General features: G+C 42.0%; 2 protein-coding genes across 3 annotated transcripts in view; one reads left to right on the top strand and one right to left on the bottom strand.

The window, feature by feature from the left end:
- The first annotated feature begins 3,852 nt into the window (after window positions 1-3,852).
- grem1a (gremlin 1a, DAN family BMP antagonist) lies at window positions 3,853-5,828 on the top strand. Its single transcript, XM_086166788.1, has 2 exons — window positions 3,853-3,999; window positions 4,105-5,828. Exon 2 carries the CDS (start codon window positions 4,107-4,109, stop codon window positions 4,635-4,637), a length of 531 nt encoding a protein of 176 aa, XP_086022914.1. The 5' UTR covers window positions 3,853-3,999; window positions 4,105-4,106; the 3' UTR covers window positions 4,638-5,828.
- LOC147222991 (formin-like) overlaps window positions 4,963-15,780 on the bottom strand; it is a 34,951-nt gene continuing 24,133 nt past the window's right edge. For both annotated transcript variants that reach the window (XM_086166785.1, XM_086166786.1), the window contains 8 exons: window positions 14,132-14,278; window positions 13,902-13,961; window positions 13,374-13,494; window positions 9,222-9,314; window positions 7,112-7,163; window positions 6,859-7,008; window positions 6,345-6,426; window positions 4,963-5,540 (listed from right to left, as the gene is read on the bottom strand). In XM_086166785.1, coding sequence (XP_086022911.1) covers window positions 5,496-5,540; window positions 6,345-6,426; window positions 6,859-7,008; window positions 7,112-7,163; window positions 9,222-9,314; window positions 13,374-13,494; window positions 13,902-13,961; window positions 14,132-14,278 — 750 coding nt within the window. In that variant the 3' untranslated portion in view covers window positions 4,963-5,495. The remainder of the gene's footprint in view (window positions 5,541-6,344; window positions 6,427-6,858; window positions 7,009-7,111; window positions 7,164-9,221; window positions 9,315-13,373; window positions 13,495-13,901; window positions 13,962-14,131; window positions 14,279-15,780) is intronic.

Here is a 15,780-nt window from a genome sequence, read left to right as displayed (position 1 = left end):
CTCTCTCACCCATGGCTCTCTGCTGTTTTTCTTAAAATTCTGCTGCCTCTCCCACTCAACGCTTGCTGCTTCATTGGTCTTACCATATATTCCGGACTATAAGTCGCGTTTTTTTTCATAGTTTGGTGGGGGGTGCGGCTTATACTCTGGAGCGACTTATGTGTGAAATTATTAACACATTATTACCGGTACCGGTATATCATTTCACATATTATTTTCACACTGAACCGCAAGAGTGCGCTATAGGCCTGTGATAATAATTTCAACATTGGTGAAGAACTTAACAAAAATGGCACAGAAAAGGAAATTTGTTTCTGCTGATTACAAGCTGCAAGTAGTAAAATATGCAGCCGAAAACAGTAATCGAGCTGCAGAGAGAAAGTTTGGAGTTAGCGAGAAGCTTGTAAGAGACTGGTGAAAAGCGGAGGTAACTCTAACTGAGATGAAGAAAACAAAAAAAAACAATCGCGGGCTAAAAGCTAGGTGGCCACAGATAGAGGAACGCCTTCACACATAGGTGCTTGAACAATGGGCTGCTGGCAGAGGCTTGTCAACAGTGCAGTTGCGTCTCCAAGCCCAAGTATTTGCCAGGGAGATGAATATCAATGACTTTGCAGGAGGACCTTCGTGGTGTTATCGCTTCATGCAACGCAATCGCCTCTCTATAAGACCAAGGACAGCGATGTCCCAAAAACTGCCAGATTTCCAAGTCAAGGCTGACAGTTTCCGTGAATTCATTGAGAGGCATGTAAGTGAGCACAACGTAACACCCGATCATATTATTAACATGGACGAGGCCCCCCTCACGTTTGACATTCCAATGGGCCGAAGTGTTGCAAAGAAAGGACAAAAGAGTGTAAATATAGTAACAGATGGTCATGAGAAATCGCACTTCACAGTGGTACTGGCGTGTTGTGGAGATGGATCAAAACTGCCACCAATGGTCATTTTCAAACGGAAAACTATGCCAAAAATCCAATCAACCTTACTTGCAGTCGCAGTGAATGAAAAAGGGTGGATGGATCAAGAAATGATGAACGTATGGCTTATGAAGTGCTACACTAAGCGTCCGGATGGCTTCTTTAGAGCACGCAAAGCTCTGCTTGTGATGAATAGCATGCAAGCGCACATCACGCCACAGATCAAAGATAAATTAAAAAAAATCAACACCATACCTGTCATCATCCCTTGGAGGCTTAACCAAAGTACTCCAGCTGCTTGATATCTCCGTGAATAGGAGCTTTAAGGCAGTCTTGCGTAACCTGTGGGAGCAGTGGATGACGGACAGAGAGCACAGCTTCACGGCAACTGGGAGAATGGGCCGTGCAACTTTCGTGGAAGTTATTGAATGGATCGAAAAAGCATGGGCTTTGGTCACAACCGAAACCATTCTGGCAGGATTCAGAAAGGCTGGAATAGTTGGAACTGGAAGTGACGATGAGTCTGACGTAGAAGTGACGTAGAAGAGGAAGTGCCGCATCTTCTACCTCCGGAGTTAGCGGAGTTGATGAGAAGTGACACCGAGGATGAAGATTTCATGGGATTTTAGTTACCGGGTATTTGGAGTGACACAGATGGTTTTGGTAAACTTCTTAGCATGTTATTTATACTATAGTTATCGGAATGACTGTTAGTATGTTATGTTAACATACCACGCAGTTTCTCAGTTGTGTCATGTAACGTAAGCATATCGTTCAGCCTGTTGTTGCCTCTATTCTATTTTTATTTTAAATTGTTCGTCATTAAAATTTTAAATGACATGTCTGTTCTTGTTGTTGTATTTTATTAAATAAATCCCCCCCCCCCCCAAATGTAACTTATACTCCAGTGCGACTTATGTACGTTTTTTTCGTTCTTTATTATGCATTTTTGGCTGGTGCAACGTATAATCCGGAGCGACGTATAGTCCGAAAAATACGGTAGCTATCAAGACATCATCAGTGATGGATGGATCATCTAGACAAGTTTTATCTGATACTTCACACTGTCACTGATTAAACCTGTGCTAACAGCTCGCAAGAACTTTTTCTGTACGAGTTCAGCACTATACTCATCTGTACCTGGTTCTTTTGATGAAGCTAGAAGTCTCTCCTTCAGCTCTACCGCCCTGAACAGAAAATTTTGTGGGGACTCATTACTCCTGAGTGATGTTTATGAGACGATGATACAGATCAGTCAAACTGTCCTCTTTGTAATGTCCTTTCAGAATGGTGCGAAGGTGTTGGAGTGTGAGGTCTGTTTTGATTTCTAACATGTCACGAAGGCCTAAACCAGGACTGATGGCTGGGACAACAGCTTCAATAATCTCAGCTTCGCTATTATTTCTTTTTAGTCTGATTTCAATTTGATGAATCAGATTTGAATATGAAAGTTTGTCTTTTTGGCCTTGTTCCTCAATTTGGCCATTAATCCTAAACTCTCTGCGGATGGTCAGTTCAGGTGGCTGCACTACTGGTAAAGCAGTGAGGTTCAAACTTGGACGATGGCCTGGTTCTTTGGAAGCTATTGTCTGAGTCAGCTGTGCCATTTCTTCCTCCAACTTCCGAGTTGCCGTTTGGAAACTTAGCTGTAAAGCTGCATAATGCTCCTGCAGACTAGTCAAAGCAATGGCGTCTTGACTCACACCGTCCTCATTATCTGAATGGCCATCATTTTCTTTCAGTTCTCTTGCCCTTTTAATTAATCTTTCCAGAAAGACACATGAAACATCCTCATTTTACTTTTCAATAACTGTTTCTGTTGTTTCATTTATAGCTCTGATCAGCGAGTGCTTCTTTGTCAGTTGTTCTGTGGGGATCTTAGCTAGAAAACCAACCTCCTGTAGTTGATCAAACCTTAGCTGCAGTAGGACCTCACTCAGCTTATCTTGCTGTCTCTCCAACTCCATCTTGCCTGTACTGTGATCCCTCGTCGTTAACAGCACCGCTGATCCCCATACGGGTCACCAAATTTGTTGCACACGTGAATGATGATGATTCAGTGTGTAGGTTTTGCGGGTTTTATTGTCGGCTGTAACACAGACATTAGCCACATTACTGGCGTCCTACCTCTTTGCTGCCGACACAGCACTGAACTAATGCTGTGACCGCGTCTCGGCAAACTAAACACAGTTTTCCTTATTTACAAAACCAGCATAGCAATTGCTCCAATTTCCCCTCTGTACACCTACATTTACACACATTCCAAACCGACACTCGGCTCCAATACACAGTAGCCCCGCCAAGAGGCTACAGTTAGCTAGCGGCTAGCGATCGCATGCTATTAGCACTACTGTCGACCTAAACCCTACAAGTTAAACGGCCATTCACTCACTTCACCGGGACTCTTTCGCTCGTTTCTACCTATTTACGTGTCGTTATAAATCTTTACCTGTAACACAGACATTAGCCACATTACAGGCGTCCAACGTCTTTGCCGCCGACACAGCACTGAGCTAATGCTGTGACCGCGTCTCGGCAAACTAATCACAGTTGGTTTCACGCCACCCTGTGGTGGAATGTGGTACTACATACTTACGAACAGTGAGTGAGAGGAAAGGAGCAAGTTGCTAACTCAGGGAATAAAATAAATTAAATATAAAAAAAGGGAGGGGGATGTCTGGTCTTTGCGCTCTCACATTCGTCGCTTTGCTTGGGTAAAAGAAAGTGTGTTTATTTTGACAATCTAGTCAATTCTTTCTCGTTCATTCTGGGAAGGGTCACGTCATCCTGCAAAAGCGGTGTTTTTTGTTTTTAAATTGTAAAGTCAAATAAACGATTTATCTGCACTGATAAAGACTCGAGTTTGTTCCTCCCTTCAGAGATCATGGTGTGGATCAGGGTTCGGGGGTTGTGTGTGTGGGGGGGGGGGGGGGGGGCGTGTCCGTGGAAGCTAGACAAGTTGACAACCTTCACCGTTTCATTCATAAAGTCACGACAGAAGACGCTGGACCTTTCAGGAGAAACTTGGAGCTCTTTTTTTCGCATCTCTTTTTCATCCTCAAAAACGCAATCACTTTGGGTAATGCGTAATGCGCGCGTAATTCACATCTTATTACAACTGATTAAGCAACGTGGTGTTTATTTTTTGTTTTTGTTTTTTTTTTTCCCCACCTTACAACTGCAGAAATGAGGACACGGTCTCTTCTGACGGCTGTAGCGCTGCTGCTCAGCACGCTGAGGAATCCGGACGCCGCGACGTTTCAAGGCGCTTTCCCGCATCCAAACAAATCCAATCCCAACGAATCCGAGAGATGCCAGCAGCCTCCCATCGGCGGATTCCTCTCTCGGGGAACGGGGTCTCTCACCACGACCGACGAGGTGCTGGAGTCCAGCCAGGAGGCGCTGCACGTTACCGAGCGCCGGTACCTGCGCTTGGACTGGTGCAAGACGCAGCCGCTGAAGCAAACCATCCGGGAGGAAGGCTGCCTGAGCCGCACCATCATCAACCGCTTCTGCTACGGACAGTGCAACTCCTTCTACATCCCGCGGCACGTCTACCAGGACGGTAACGCTTTCCAGTCCTGCTCCGCCTGCAAACCCAAGACCTACAGCACCGTCACCTACACCCTCTTCTGCCCGGGGAAAAACCCCAGCACCCGGAAAAAACGGGTCCAGCGCGTCAAGCAGTGCCGCTGCACGACTATTGACACGGACTGACAGCACAGGCCGGGAGATCAGCATCCGCTACCCCGGCGAGGACGCAGCTGGCTCGGCATCTGGAACTCTCAAGCCACCGGTCCAAATAATCCATTCGACGAAAGACATAAAAAAGGCCTCTTAGAATCATTTGAGACATGTTTCTGAGTAGTTCATTACCATTCCCTTTCTTTGATATGATTGCAACTGACCAAAGAACTCATTTATGTATTACTATGGGTATTTTTTTTTTACAAAATTTTGGATTATTGCATTGGGTGAAGAGAAGTCACCTTGCCTGGATGAAGGAGGATTTTGAAATGTATGTGTCGCAGGATGGAGCAAAGGAGAGGAATACTCAACAGAAAATGGATGAAGGCTCATCTTTCAAGGAGAGGGCGGGATGTTGGGATGGTTGTATTGTTTCCACTGTGTGGGATTTGGGTTCAGGGCCAAGTGTTTTGTTTTTGAAGACAACCTGCACTACTAAAAGCCACTTAATTTTCACGAGTGTGCCTAAGTGTGTGTGTGTGTCGTGTAAAGCTACTTGTGAATAAAACAGTTTTCAAGATTTAGATGTCACAATTCTCCCATCACTGATTTTATTGGAAAAAAAAATGTGGACTACACCAGCCATATGCCGTCAGTGCAAAATTAAATCTATACAGAGACCAATCTATCACTGATTTGCACTTTATTGCACAAAATGCTCTTTGTAATCAAAATTCAAATACACATACATATGTGTGCGTGTTATTATTCTGTCAATGTCAGAACAGACAAATGCTAAACATAGTACAAGTTTGGTTTATTTCTCCGCATCCCATCTGGATGAGGTGTTTTTGGAATCCTCTTCATGCTACAGTTTTCCTGAGTGTCTCAAGTCGAAGACATGTTGGCTTCTTTCTGTCGCAGGCGTTCTTTCTGTCGGGGGACAGAATATGATCAGTGCCAGGGAAAAAATGCACCAGTAGCAAATATACACTGGTAAGAGGCCAGATTCAAGTAACAAAATGTATTTTTGCATGGCAGAAATATTTATACTCAAATGATCAGCTGACCTACTTCTAATAAGCAATCAGTCTTTGAAACTCTCAGTTACAAGTGAAAGTCCTCAGCTGGAAAAGTCATGAAAATAAAAATATGGAATCCATTTTTGATTAATGTATTTGCATATTATGACAATGAATTATATAAAAATCTCATTTATAGAGTTCTTGGGTGAAACGTCTATTGTATTTTCTTGTAAATATACTTTTTATTTCAATAAAAACAAAATACAGCTCATGGAAATTATGCAAAAATTCATTACATCAGTGTTTTTAACCGACTTTGACTTGTGTTCGTGAAAATGGTTACCATGAGTGCGTATTGACTGTTGATCTTGCCCCCCCGGTTTAAAGCAGTAGTATTTATCAGAATATTGCATGTTCGATGAGCCTGCTGTCTTAAAGATCATTGAGATGGGGAGATTCATTACCCAGGAGAGTGTGTTGGAGGAGGGTTTTTTCATATTTAGGCTGCGGTTGAGACATTTTGTGATTATATAATTACCAAAGCTTAAGTCCAATGTTGTTTTAGAATCACTGTGCTTTGTAATTATAACTGTACTTTCAACCAATTTTGCGGGATGATTGACTTTTTGTGGCAAATCATCCAATTGATCGTCGCATTTTTCGAACGTGTAAAATATAGCACATATCCGTGCATCGATGAAATCTGTCTTACCAGGCTGTTAGGGTTAATTTTTCTCGTTTCCACCTTCTTCTCTCCCGTAATCCTCTTCACCGACTGCTGTGCCTCATTTAGCCTGCGACAAAAAAGTGCCAGAAACAGTCACTCCAAATTAATCTTAAACTCCCAGCTTAAGTTTCAGAATTATTTTTCTTTCCCCATTCATCCATCCAAGATGAAACGAATGAATGAAGCCAGTATCAATACAATCCTGGTTTTGATCGAACCCAAAAACCAAACCCCCCTTCCCTCCGAGGCATCACATTTATTGTGGTTCATTTATCTTTGACAGTAAAACACTTTCATACATCATTTATTCAATTCTCAAAAGAATTCGTTCCGTAGAGGAAAGAGCTATGGCACATTGTTACCTTACATCATTTCCATATTTTCCAAAGGGAGAGCTCTTTTTTTCCCCCTTATTTATTTATTTATTTATTTATTTTTTTATTATTCTGAATAAATAAGAGTTCAAAGGCAAATTTAGAAATCACAATATGGTTGTTACCTGTCTTTGGAGATGCTCTTGTTCTCCCGTTTCCACCTGACCTTGAAGTCAGCGCAAAACTCATACCACAGCATGAAGAAGTGTCCCGAGCTCACCTCCTTCTCTCCCGTCTTCGGCCTCAGCCCAAAATATGCAACCAGGTCCTGAAAGCTGAGCAAAAGGGGGAAAGAGGTCAGGGGCCAGAAATATAACGGAGTAAGAGGGAAAGAAAGTGAGGCTGGATAAAAAGTTAATCGAGATGATGCCCACCGACCTCTTTTGTGCGCTCGTCATCTGATAGGAAGCCTCGCCATGCTCTTTTCGTGCTGGAAAACAGTTTTAAGAGACGATTCACAGATTTTGAAATGGCCTCCGACAGTCATTTCACACAAACAGTCACAAGACTCGAAAAGAAGCACTTATTTGACGATGACCTCGTCGACCGCAGCCAAACAACCATTTGGTGTCTTCACGGCTGCTATTTATTCAGAACAGGCAGTTATTCAACAATAGAGGCATTCTCTGCACCACTTTTAGATTGCAATGCCATCATTTCAAAATAACACTAATGGTCCCTTTCTCCCTGTAATGTTGCCGGATTTTGTTTCGGGGCTGCCAGGAAAATGTCCACATCAACTAATCACGTTCAGATTTCTCCTGCAAGATCGCTTCATGTTATTCCAGTGCAGCTTTGCACCCTAAATCTCACCGGACCAAACCACATCAACCCCATAAAGTAACCTTTATTGGTCTGTCAACATCTTTAAACAGTTGAAATGCATTATTTTGAGCAGAGCAACAATGTTTGAGCTTGTTCGGCCATCAGTTTCTAAAAGCCCGGCCGTTTCATTTGATGTCTTGTGAAAAATGTCAGAGGAACAACAATAGACGTTGGCTATTAATCACTCTCAGTGTTATTACAGTTGTAATGTGAAAGATCCCTGTCAAAAGTCCCTTTTAATGACTTTCTTCTGCTTTCATACTGCAGCCTTTCTGTGAGGAAACAACAACAGAAAAAAAAAAGAATGAATAAAGTCTGTTTTCATACGTCTGCATCAGCGCAAAGAGACGCTGCGTGGTTTAAATTAATATTCCGCGCAATGAAAAAGTCTCAGAGGGCGAGTTGATCCAGTCATAGAACCCCGGTGTCTCAGCCATTGTCTGATCCCTATCTGAGTGTCTCGCCGTTCCTCAGTACCTGCCCTATCTGCTTCAAATACGCACACGCACGCACACACACACACACACACACACACACACACACACACACACACACACACACACACACACACACACACAGACACGCATACACACACATGCAGACACCGTATTCTAGTTAAGGGGGCACTGTATTTTCGATGGGAGCCTGTGGTTTGAAGTGGAGGTAGGAATTGATTTGTTGTTTTGAGCGTATAAAGTCTTAAATCCCCAGTCAAGATAAGAAAATTGTGAAATTCTGGGTAGTAGGTCCTCGGGGAACATCTGTATTCTTGTGAGAAGAATATATGCACCGGGAAAATGCAAAGTAATAACACAATATTTGTAAACCACCAGAGTAATGAAAGTCATGAATGGTTGCTTTTATATCTTTTATTTTTTTTGGGGAGAGCATCTAAAATTCAGTCTTCAAGACTTGGCACATATAAATGTCAAAGTTTTTGGTGCTTCTTGTTGAGTCAGGTTTGAATAAATGTAATTTATGAATGATTACCTTTCACATTATGAGACTGGGGTGCTTACCTGTGTAACTGAAGTGAGTCAACAGGGCATTGAAAATGAATATTAAATATTTATAGTGAAGCCAGGGTTTATAAGTGACTTAAATATCAGACACAATATCACTGCTCTGTTAGTATTGTGTTCGAGAATCTGTGTTCTTTTTCCTTTGTATTAATTTATGACATACTAAAGACAATACTATGTATACTAGCACAATATTATGTACCTAATTACAAGCAAACGATTTTATAACTATAACCTTTTTAAAAGGCTGTTATATATGTATCATCTAGAAGTAATTCTTGGTGCTATAGTTCTCAATACAAATTTATAATTTCCAGTGTTTTTGATAAGAACTATTACTTCACATTTTTTATGTTTTTTTTTATACCATATTTTTCTATTATATAAGGTGGTTTTTAAGCCTTATGTATATTAAAGTCATGATGTTCTTGCCTATGAAAATCACCAAGGTGGATGTATTCATTTATCTGTCTATTTATTTATTCAAATTTTCTCTCCTGTGTCCAAAATGGGCATTTTTTTTTATGAAATGGGAGTTTAAAAAAATGGAACAATCTGTTTTGTTGCAGGTTGACATGTTCAAGGAGAGCCTATCCAATAAAGTGAGAGATAACCTGCCATATAATCACTCACAAACTCACCACTGAGAATGAAGGCTTCCATCCTGTCTTTGAAGGGTTGCAGGTGTTCCTCAGGTGAGTTGGAGCAAACCTTCTGCACGTTCTTTTCACAACCTGAAAGAAAATATATTTTTCAGAAATAGCAACTCATTGGAGATGCAGATGTGGGTGCTTTACAGAAAAATTGCCGTATTCGTCAATATTAAGATGTAATTTTTTTTTCCTTTCTTAGACAATCGTGTATATGGACAGGAAAAGTACAGGAAGAACCGGCTGCTGACAAACGTGATTTTCTTCAGTTTCAGGTTCAATGTGTACAATGACAATCGTTAAGAGTAGAGGTTGGTTTTCACATTAATTGCTAAAAGAGAAAATTTAGTCTTTGTGGAAAGTATTCTTGTGTGAGACAAATAGGTGTGATGACGATAACACTTTATTATGGAACAAATCCAAGTGCAATAATCAGTGGATGAAAATGTCTTATGGTGAGCTGAAGGCTCCAAGAATGGGTTTTAACTAGCAACCCAGCATTTGAAATCAAATAAACCCTGGAAATTTTTTAAAGATGGATATGGAGGTGGTGGAACGGAGGGGATTTTAATGTAGCAATTATTATTTCAGTTTCACCAACCCGCATACACACACACATACACAACACATTTTAATACATATGTGCTGGAGAGGTTTGTGAAATAAAACTAAAACAAGAATGCAATTCAAGCTAAGAACGCAACAGGCCTTTACCCTCCATTGGACAATAAAAATAACATATACACGTAGGCACAAGAAGATTTCGAAATGAATTCCCCGTGACCTGGATGACTGACAACTTCCACGCACAACATATACGCATGCCCATATAAATGTACATTTACTGTACATATACAACCACTGAGTTCTCCATCATGCCTTGCTTTAGTGTTTATGTTTTGATGAAAACTCATATAATTGATTTTTTTTTTCCCAAGCCTTTCTCTATTTTGGATTTTTCAGTGATATTTTCAATGCGTTTCAATGTACAGTATTTGAGCCACGACGAATTTCAACCACATCTCTCCAGTACTCAAGATTCAATTTGACAAGTAACTTTAACTTAAATAATGCAACTAATAAAAGGTAGAAGGAAACCGACGGAGAAACAGAGGTTAAAGTACCTCCACCCGTGGACGGAGAGGTTATCCCCCCCCCCCCTCTCTGATATCACTTGCTGAGATTCACCTTGAGATGGCGACTGCAAGCTCCGCTCCCTCTCCCGCTGTCCCTCCGCCAGTTGGCGACTCAGGGATTGCTCTGCATCCAATCAGTGGATCAGAGGAGCCAGTCTGCTCAGCCAGTCATAATAGAGGCTGCGCCCCCACCCCGACGCTCGATCAACATCTCCCAGATAAGATTACAAAAGAATACTGTTTTCATTCGGGATTTGTGTAAACTGTAGAGGCGGGTATCTCTTTCTGCATTGTGTGGCCAGCCTTTCTTTCTTCTGTCTGTTTTTAGTGCCTAACATGTTTGCTATTGCAACCCAAAGAGGGTTATAGACCTTCACGTAAACATGTCTCTCAGATGCGAGAGCAAATGACGTGTTTGGTGATCACCTCATAAATGGCTCTCTAACACTGACAAGTTTGGACAGGAAATGGCGTAAATCCTACAGATCCCATAAAGAACGTGGGGTTGTTTAATGTGTCAAAGCCTGAGAAAATGTAAGATGAAATCATGGGTCTTAAAATGTCAGTCTTGAATCAGTTTTTCACATGTAGAGACTCCAGAACAGCTCAAGGGGAAAAAGGCTTTCCTTGTCTTTCCCCATTACAGTTGCTTTCGGGTTGTGAAATGTTCTTCCTGGGGTCGTGACTGATTGTCATGTGCTTGTAATTGTAAAGCCTTTTCAGAATCATTTGCGGTTTCAACCATGAGTCGGTGAAAAATAAAAAGGACTGACATGAGTATAACGGTTTTTACACCTCTATTTGCTCCGGAACTGTATTGGCAGGTTGGAAAGGCGCCATCGACCAGAATGTAGGGCCGAGATTTGGTCCGGAGGTGGTCCGACACTGAACCGTGTAATGGTTTGTTTGCAGTGTGAAAGCACTTGTTTTGAATGGCTTGGTTTTTAGACCAAACAGGGAGGCTATATTCAGTCATTTCACAACAGAAGAAGTAAAGCTGATGAAAGAAGAAGAATCACATTGCCAAGCAGGCAATACCTAGTGTCACCCTTGAAAAGCTCATGTAATGCAAGACTTTATTATGGCTAACTGAGATCTGTGCCCAAATCTGGCACTGCTGTTATTCGAGTATTCTGTTATAATAATACAATTATAATCAATTATAAGGGCCAAGCAGCTCCCATAAGCCATGATCATAATCTATAGCACAAAACCTCTTTACTGTGGTTACAACACCAACCGCATAAAATGCATGCACATCGCAATGCCTGCTTTGAAAATTAGGTTGAGACGTTCAGGTGTCAAAAACAGAACAAGACGGCTCAGACTTAATCGTCTTTGCGAGATGCTCACCAGACAGTGTTGAATAAGGGGTTATATGATCAACTGTAGTTTCTTCAAATTGCTGTTGGATCAACATAAGAAACACATCCTCTTCCCGATAGGCACAGAAACTCTGCCCCTGATAGCATGACTACGCTACACATTTTTGTACAGACCATTTTTCTTGTAGAAATTCTGGTCGTAATGCAAAACATACCGGTGTACTTTACGCTCACCGCCTTGATCACTTGCTGTGGAGCTTAAATACAAAGGTTATTTCTTATCACTTCGACAAATATGACACTATGTGCCGCTTTTTTTAAAACCTAAGACAGCTCAGCATCGTGTTTGGAAAGCATTCAACGACATTCGATATCCAGAACTTGTACCAGGAAAAATACATCACCGCTTAATATCGATGATGCAGAAATGATATGGAATCTATTTGGACTGTAAGATGGATTCTAACTCCCTGCCACAAACTAATGGGAAACAATCTTCTTTGATCGAATTGGTTCTTTACACACATTGCGGTGTGTTTGGATCTCCTTCAACATGGCTGACTTAAAATCTGTCGGGAAACATTTCATTCCAACCAAAGCGAAAACATAGGGAGAGTGAAGGATGACAAAAGTAGGTATGAGGGTGGTTCAAACAGGCGGCACATAAGGAACCTGCGCCTGCAAATCCAGATAGCGCGGTGGTTTGGGTAGACGAGCCGATTAGATAAAGCTGCGTTGAAAGCTAAAGAAAGCTATCTGCGGCACACATCTGGGGGCCACACTGGAGACTAGGTGATACAGCTGAGGTTAAAGGTCAGCACCTGTGTACTGTGGCCTGTGCAGAGATGCTACAGATACTGGAGGTATGGAGATTACACAAGTAGGAAGCTATGGTCTCCCTGCACTGGCGACAGGGGCACAAAGGCACAACGATGGGAGATCTGATGGGCGGGAGGATTAGAAGCTGGATCTAAAAGGCGCCATGCCAGTATCAGCAGCATGACTCCTAGTCGTCTCAGAATACGCGCATGTGCACGTGGAAACACACACGAAATGAACTGCGTGCAGAGACAGATGTATTCGCAGGGATACAACAATGTCCTGGCTGGGGTTTACGTGGAAGCATTGTCTCCGACATCTAGTTGAACAGGCTGGCATGCGTCATATGGGCACACTTAGGGAGAAAAGAGAGTAGGGAGAGAGGGATAAGAAAGACGAGAGGAAACCGTTTGTTCTGAAGCTTTTGTGACCTCAAGTTTGGTCAATGAACTGGGCCTTTAGCTCAAAGTATAAACAGTTTCTTAACGGCTGGGGCCAGTGATGGGAAACCGGGGTTGGTGAGATGTGGGGGTGTCGGAGAAAAAACGATGCCAGACTCGGCTGAGGTCTGGTCTGCGGGAACCTCTCGGGAGCAACGTGATAGAGTTTCACAGACTGTCTGAGGTTTTCAAACAAAAAAAACACAACAAAATGACCACAAGGCGTCACCCAGTCACATGGATGCTAAGGCTCACCGGCTGTCTGACTTCATGTTTTGGGGAACGTGTGTAGCCATTTAATAGGAGTACGGCAGGAGAATGGGGGTATACATTACACCAAGGGGGGGGGGGGGGGGGTCGGGATGTTTTCAAATAAAAATGAGCTAGAAGAGACAGGACGACAGCAGTTATGACATCACATACTTGTCAGATCTCGTCCCAGTTGTCTCAACTCTCTGTTGAGGTTGTCAAAATTGATCTGCGTTGCCACGAAGACGTCCTGAGGTTCAGGAAGCGGGAACATGCTTTTGTCCGTGCCTGCATTCTGGGGACAGGAAAATAAGTCATTTTGAGAGTTTTGGTGAGCGTCGGCAATGGCCTCACAGCATGGAGGACACCTGGTTCGATTCCTTTCTGTGTGGAGTTTGCATGTTCTCCCCGTGTCTGCGTGGGTTTCCTCCCACAGTCCAGCAGGTCAATTGGAAAAAATTGGCAAAATTGCACCGAAGGAGTGAGTGAGCGAATGTTTGTCTCAATATGCAGCCCTGCCATTGACTGGCAACCAGTCCAGAGTGAACCCCATCATGGATATGATGATACATATCAATACAGAAAACTGGGCAGGTGCAATATCGAATTCCCTTCGTTTTGACAAGCATTTTATGTGTACACTTTAGGAGTTGCAGTTGTAATAATAACTAAGTAACTGAGGAGGCTGTTATATATGAGTACCTTGTCAACGTTGCGTAAGTAGTATGACACCACGTAGTCTACCAGGCTGATGCGATTGTCCTAGAAATAACACAGAGACTTTATTAACAGACAGACTTTGGTGAACATTTCAACTTCAGCTGATCTATAGCATTTGATTAATTATCCCGAGAGCCCAAAAAATCCAGTTCAATAGAAAAGACTGTTAAGAGGTGGGAACTCAAAATCATCCTACTCCGTCTTTACATTACCCTGCTCTTGACGTCCTTGAGTTTGGGTAGGATGTCCAGGCCAAAGCCATCAGCTTGACCCCTGACCCTGCTGCCTCCGTTCATGTGATTCCCCAGAGCCAGAACCAGGCCTATCACCTCCCTCACACTGCTGCTCTCAAGCAGAACCTTCCAACAAGAAAAACACCTTAATAAACTGTGTGTTTAAAGTTAATATAACATGGCTAACAATACAGTTATTCCAGTTTCTATTTAACACAGCTAGGGTGCAACAGTGTTTATTTACAGTCAATATTATTATCTGTGATATAAGAAATATTAACTAAATTAATGTAATAAAATATAAAGTCAAATAATGTAATATAATGTCACACAATACAATGTCATTTAATGTTATAAGTCATACAATAACATTTCTAATAATACAATATAATGTCATATATTATAACCTTATGTCTAATGATATAATATAATCTTATAATACTATATAACACATCCTATACAATTCCAAGTAATAAAATGCCATATAATATAATATAATATAATATAATATAATATAATATGATATAATATAATATTGTCATGTTCGTGCTCAACAATGACTATTTGGCAGTTAACAAACCTTATCTTAGACAAGATAAGATAAGATAAGATAAGATAAGATAAGATAAGATAAGATAAGATAAGATAAGATAAGATAAACCTTATCGATTCCCATAGGGGAAATTCCTTTGTCACAACAGTTATAATGTCAAAAAATATAAAGTAAAATAAATACTAATATAAATATAAATAGAGAGACAGAAGATAGAAAGGCATCCACAAATACATAGACAGCAGGTTATCAGGGATAATAATGGACAACATAAAGGAACAGTAAGGGTGAAAAATACACAACCAGAACTAAACGAAAATATAAATAGAGGGACAATAGCAGTGACAAGAATAAAATAAATAAACAATAATAGGCAGGACCAACAAGGATAAGAAAGACAGCAGAGTTAGGGCATGGCTTGTGAATTTGTGAGGTAGTGAATGGGGTGAGATAGTGAGAATGTGGAAGCAGCACAGATGCACCTCAGGCCGATCAGAGTTGTGTGCCGTCCTTACTGCTGTTGTGCAGTCTAATGGCCGTGGGCACAGAGGAGCGCCTGAAGCATTCAATTCTGCACTGGGGTGGGATGAACCGTTGGCTGAAGGAGCTGCCCATCAGCCACAGCTCACCGTGCAGGGGGTGGGAAGGATTGTCCCGGATAGCTCCCAGTTTGTCCTTCCCCCTCCCCACTGCCACCAATATAAAATGGTCCAGGTTCACACCCACCACCGAGCGCCTTTCCTCGCAATCTTGTTGAACCTATTGACCCCACCAGTCCTGGCACCGCCCTACCAGCACATGATACCCAAGAAGAGTGTGCTGATTACCATAGACCTGTAGAAGGTCTTGAGGACACCAAATAACCTCAGCCTCCTCAGAAAGAACATCCTGCCCTGACCCTTCCTGTAGAGTGCATCAGTGTTGTGTGACCAGTCCGATTTATTGTTAATGTGGACCCCAAGGTACGAGTAGGAGTCCACTATCTCCACCTCTTCACCTTTATTAGCACAGTTAAACAACAGCGGCTTCACTTATCTTCTGTGTTCACGCTCCTCCACCCCCCACCCCCTCACTT

Source organism: Fistularia commersonii, chromosome 20, assembly GCF_037954325.1.
Source record: "Fistularia commersonii isolate RoL2024-O1a breed Wild chromosome 20, RoL_Fcom_v1.0, whole genome shotgun sequence".
NCBI classification, from domain to species: domain Eukaryota; kingdom Metazoa; phylum Chordata; class Actinopteri; order Syngnathiformes; family Fistulariidae; genus Fistularia; species Fistularia commersonii.
Note: the sequence above shows the minus strand (reverse complement) of the source record. Positions and strands in the feature narration are given on the sequence as shown.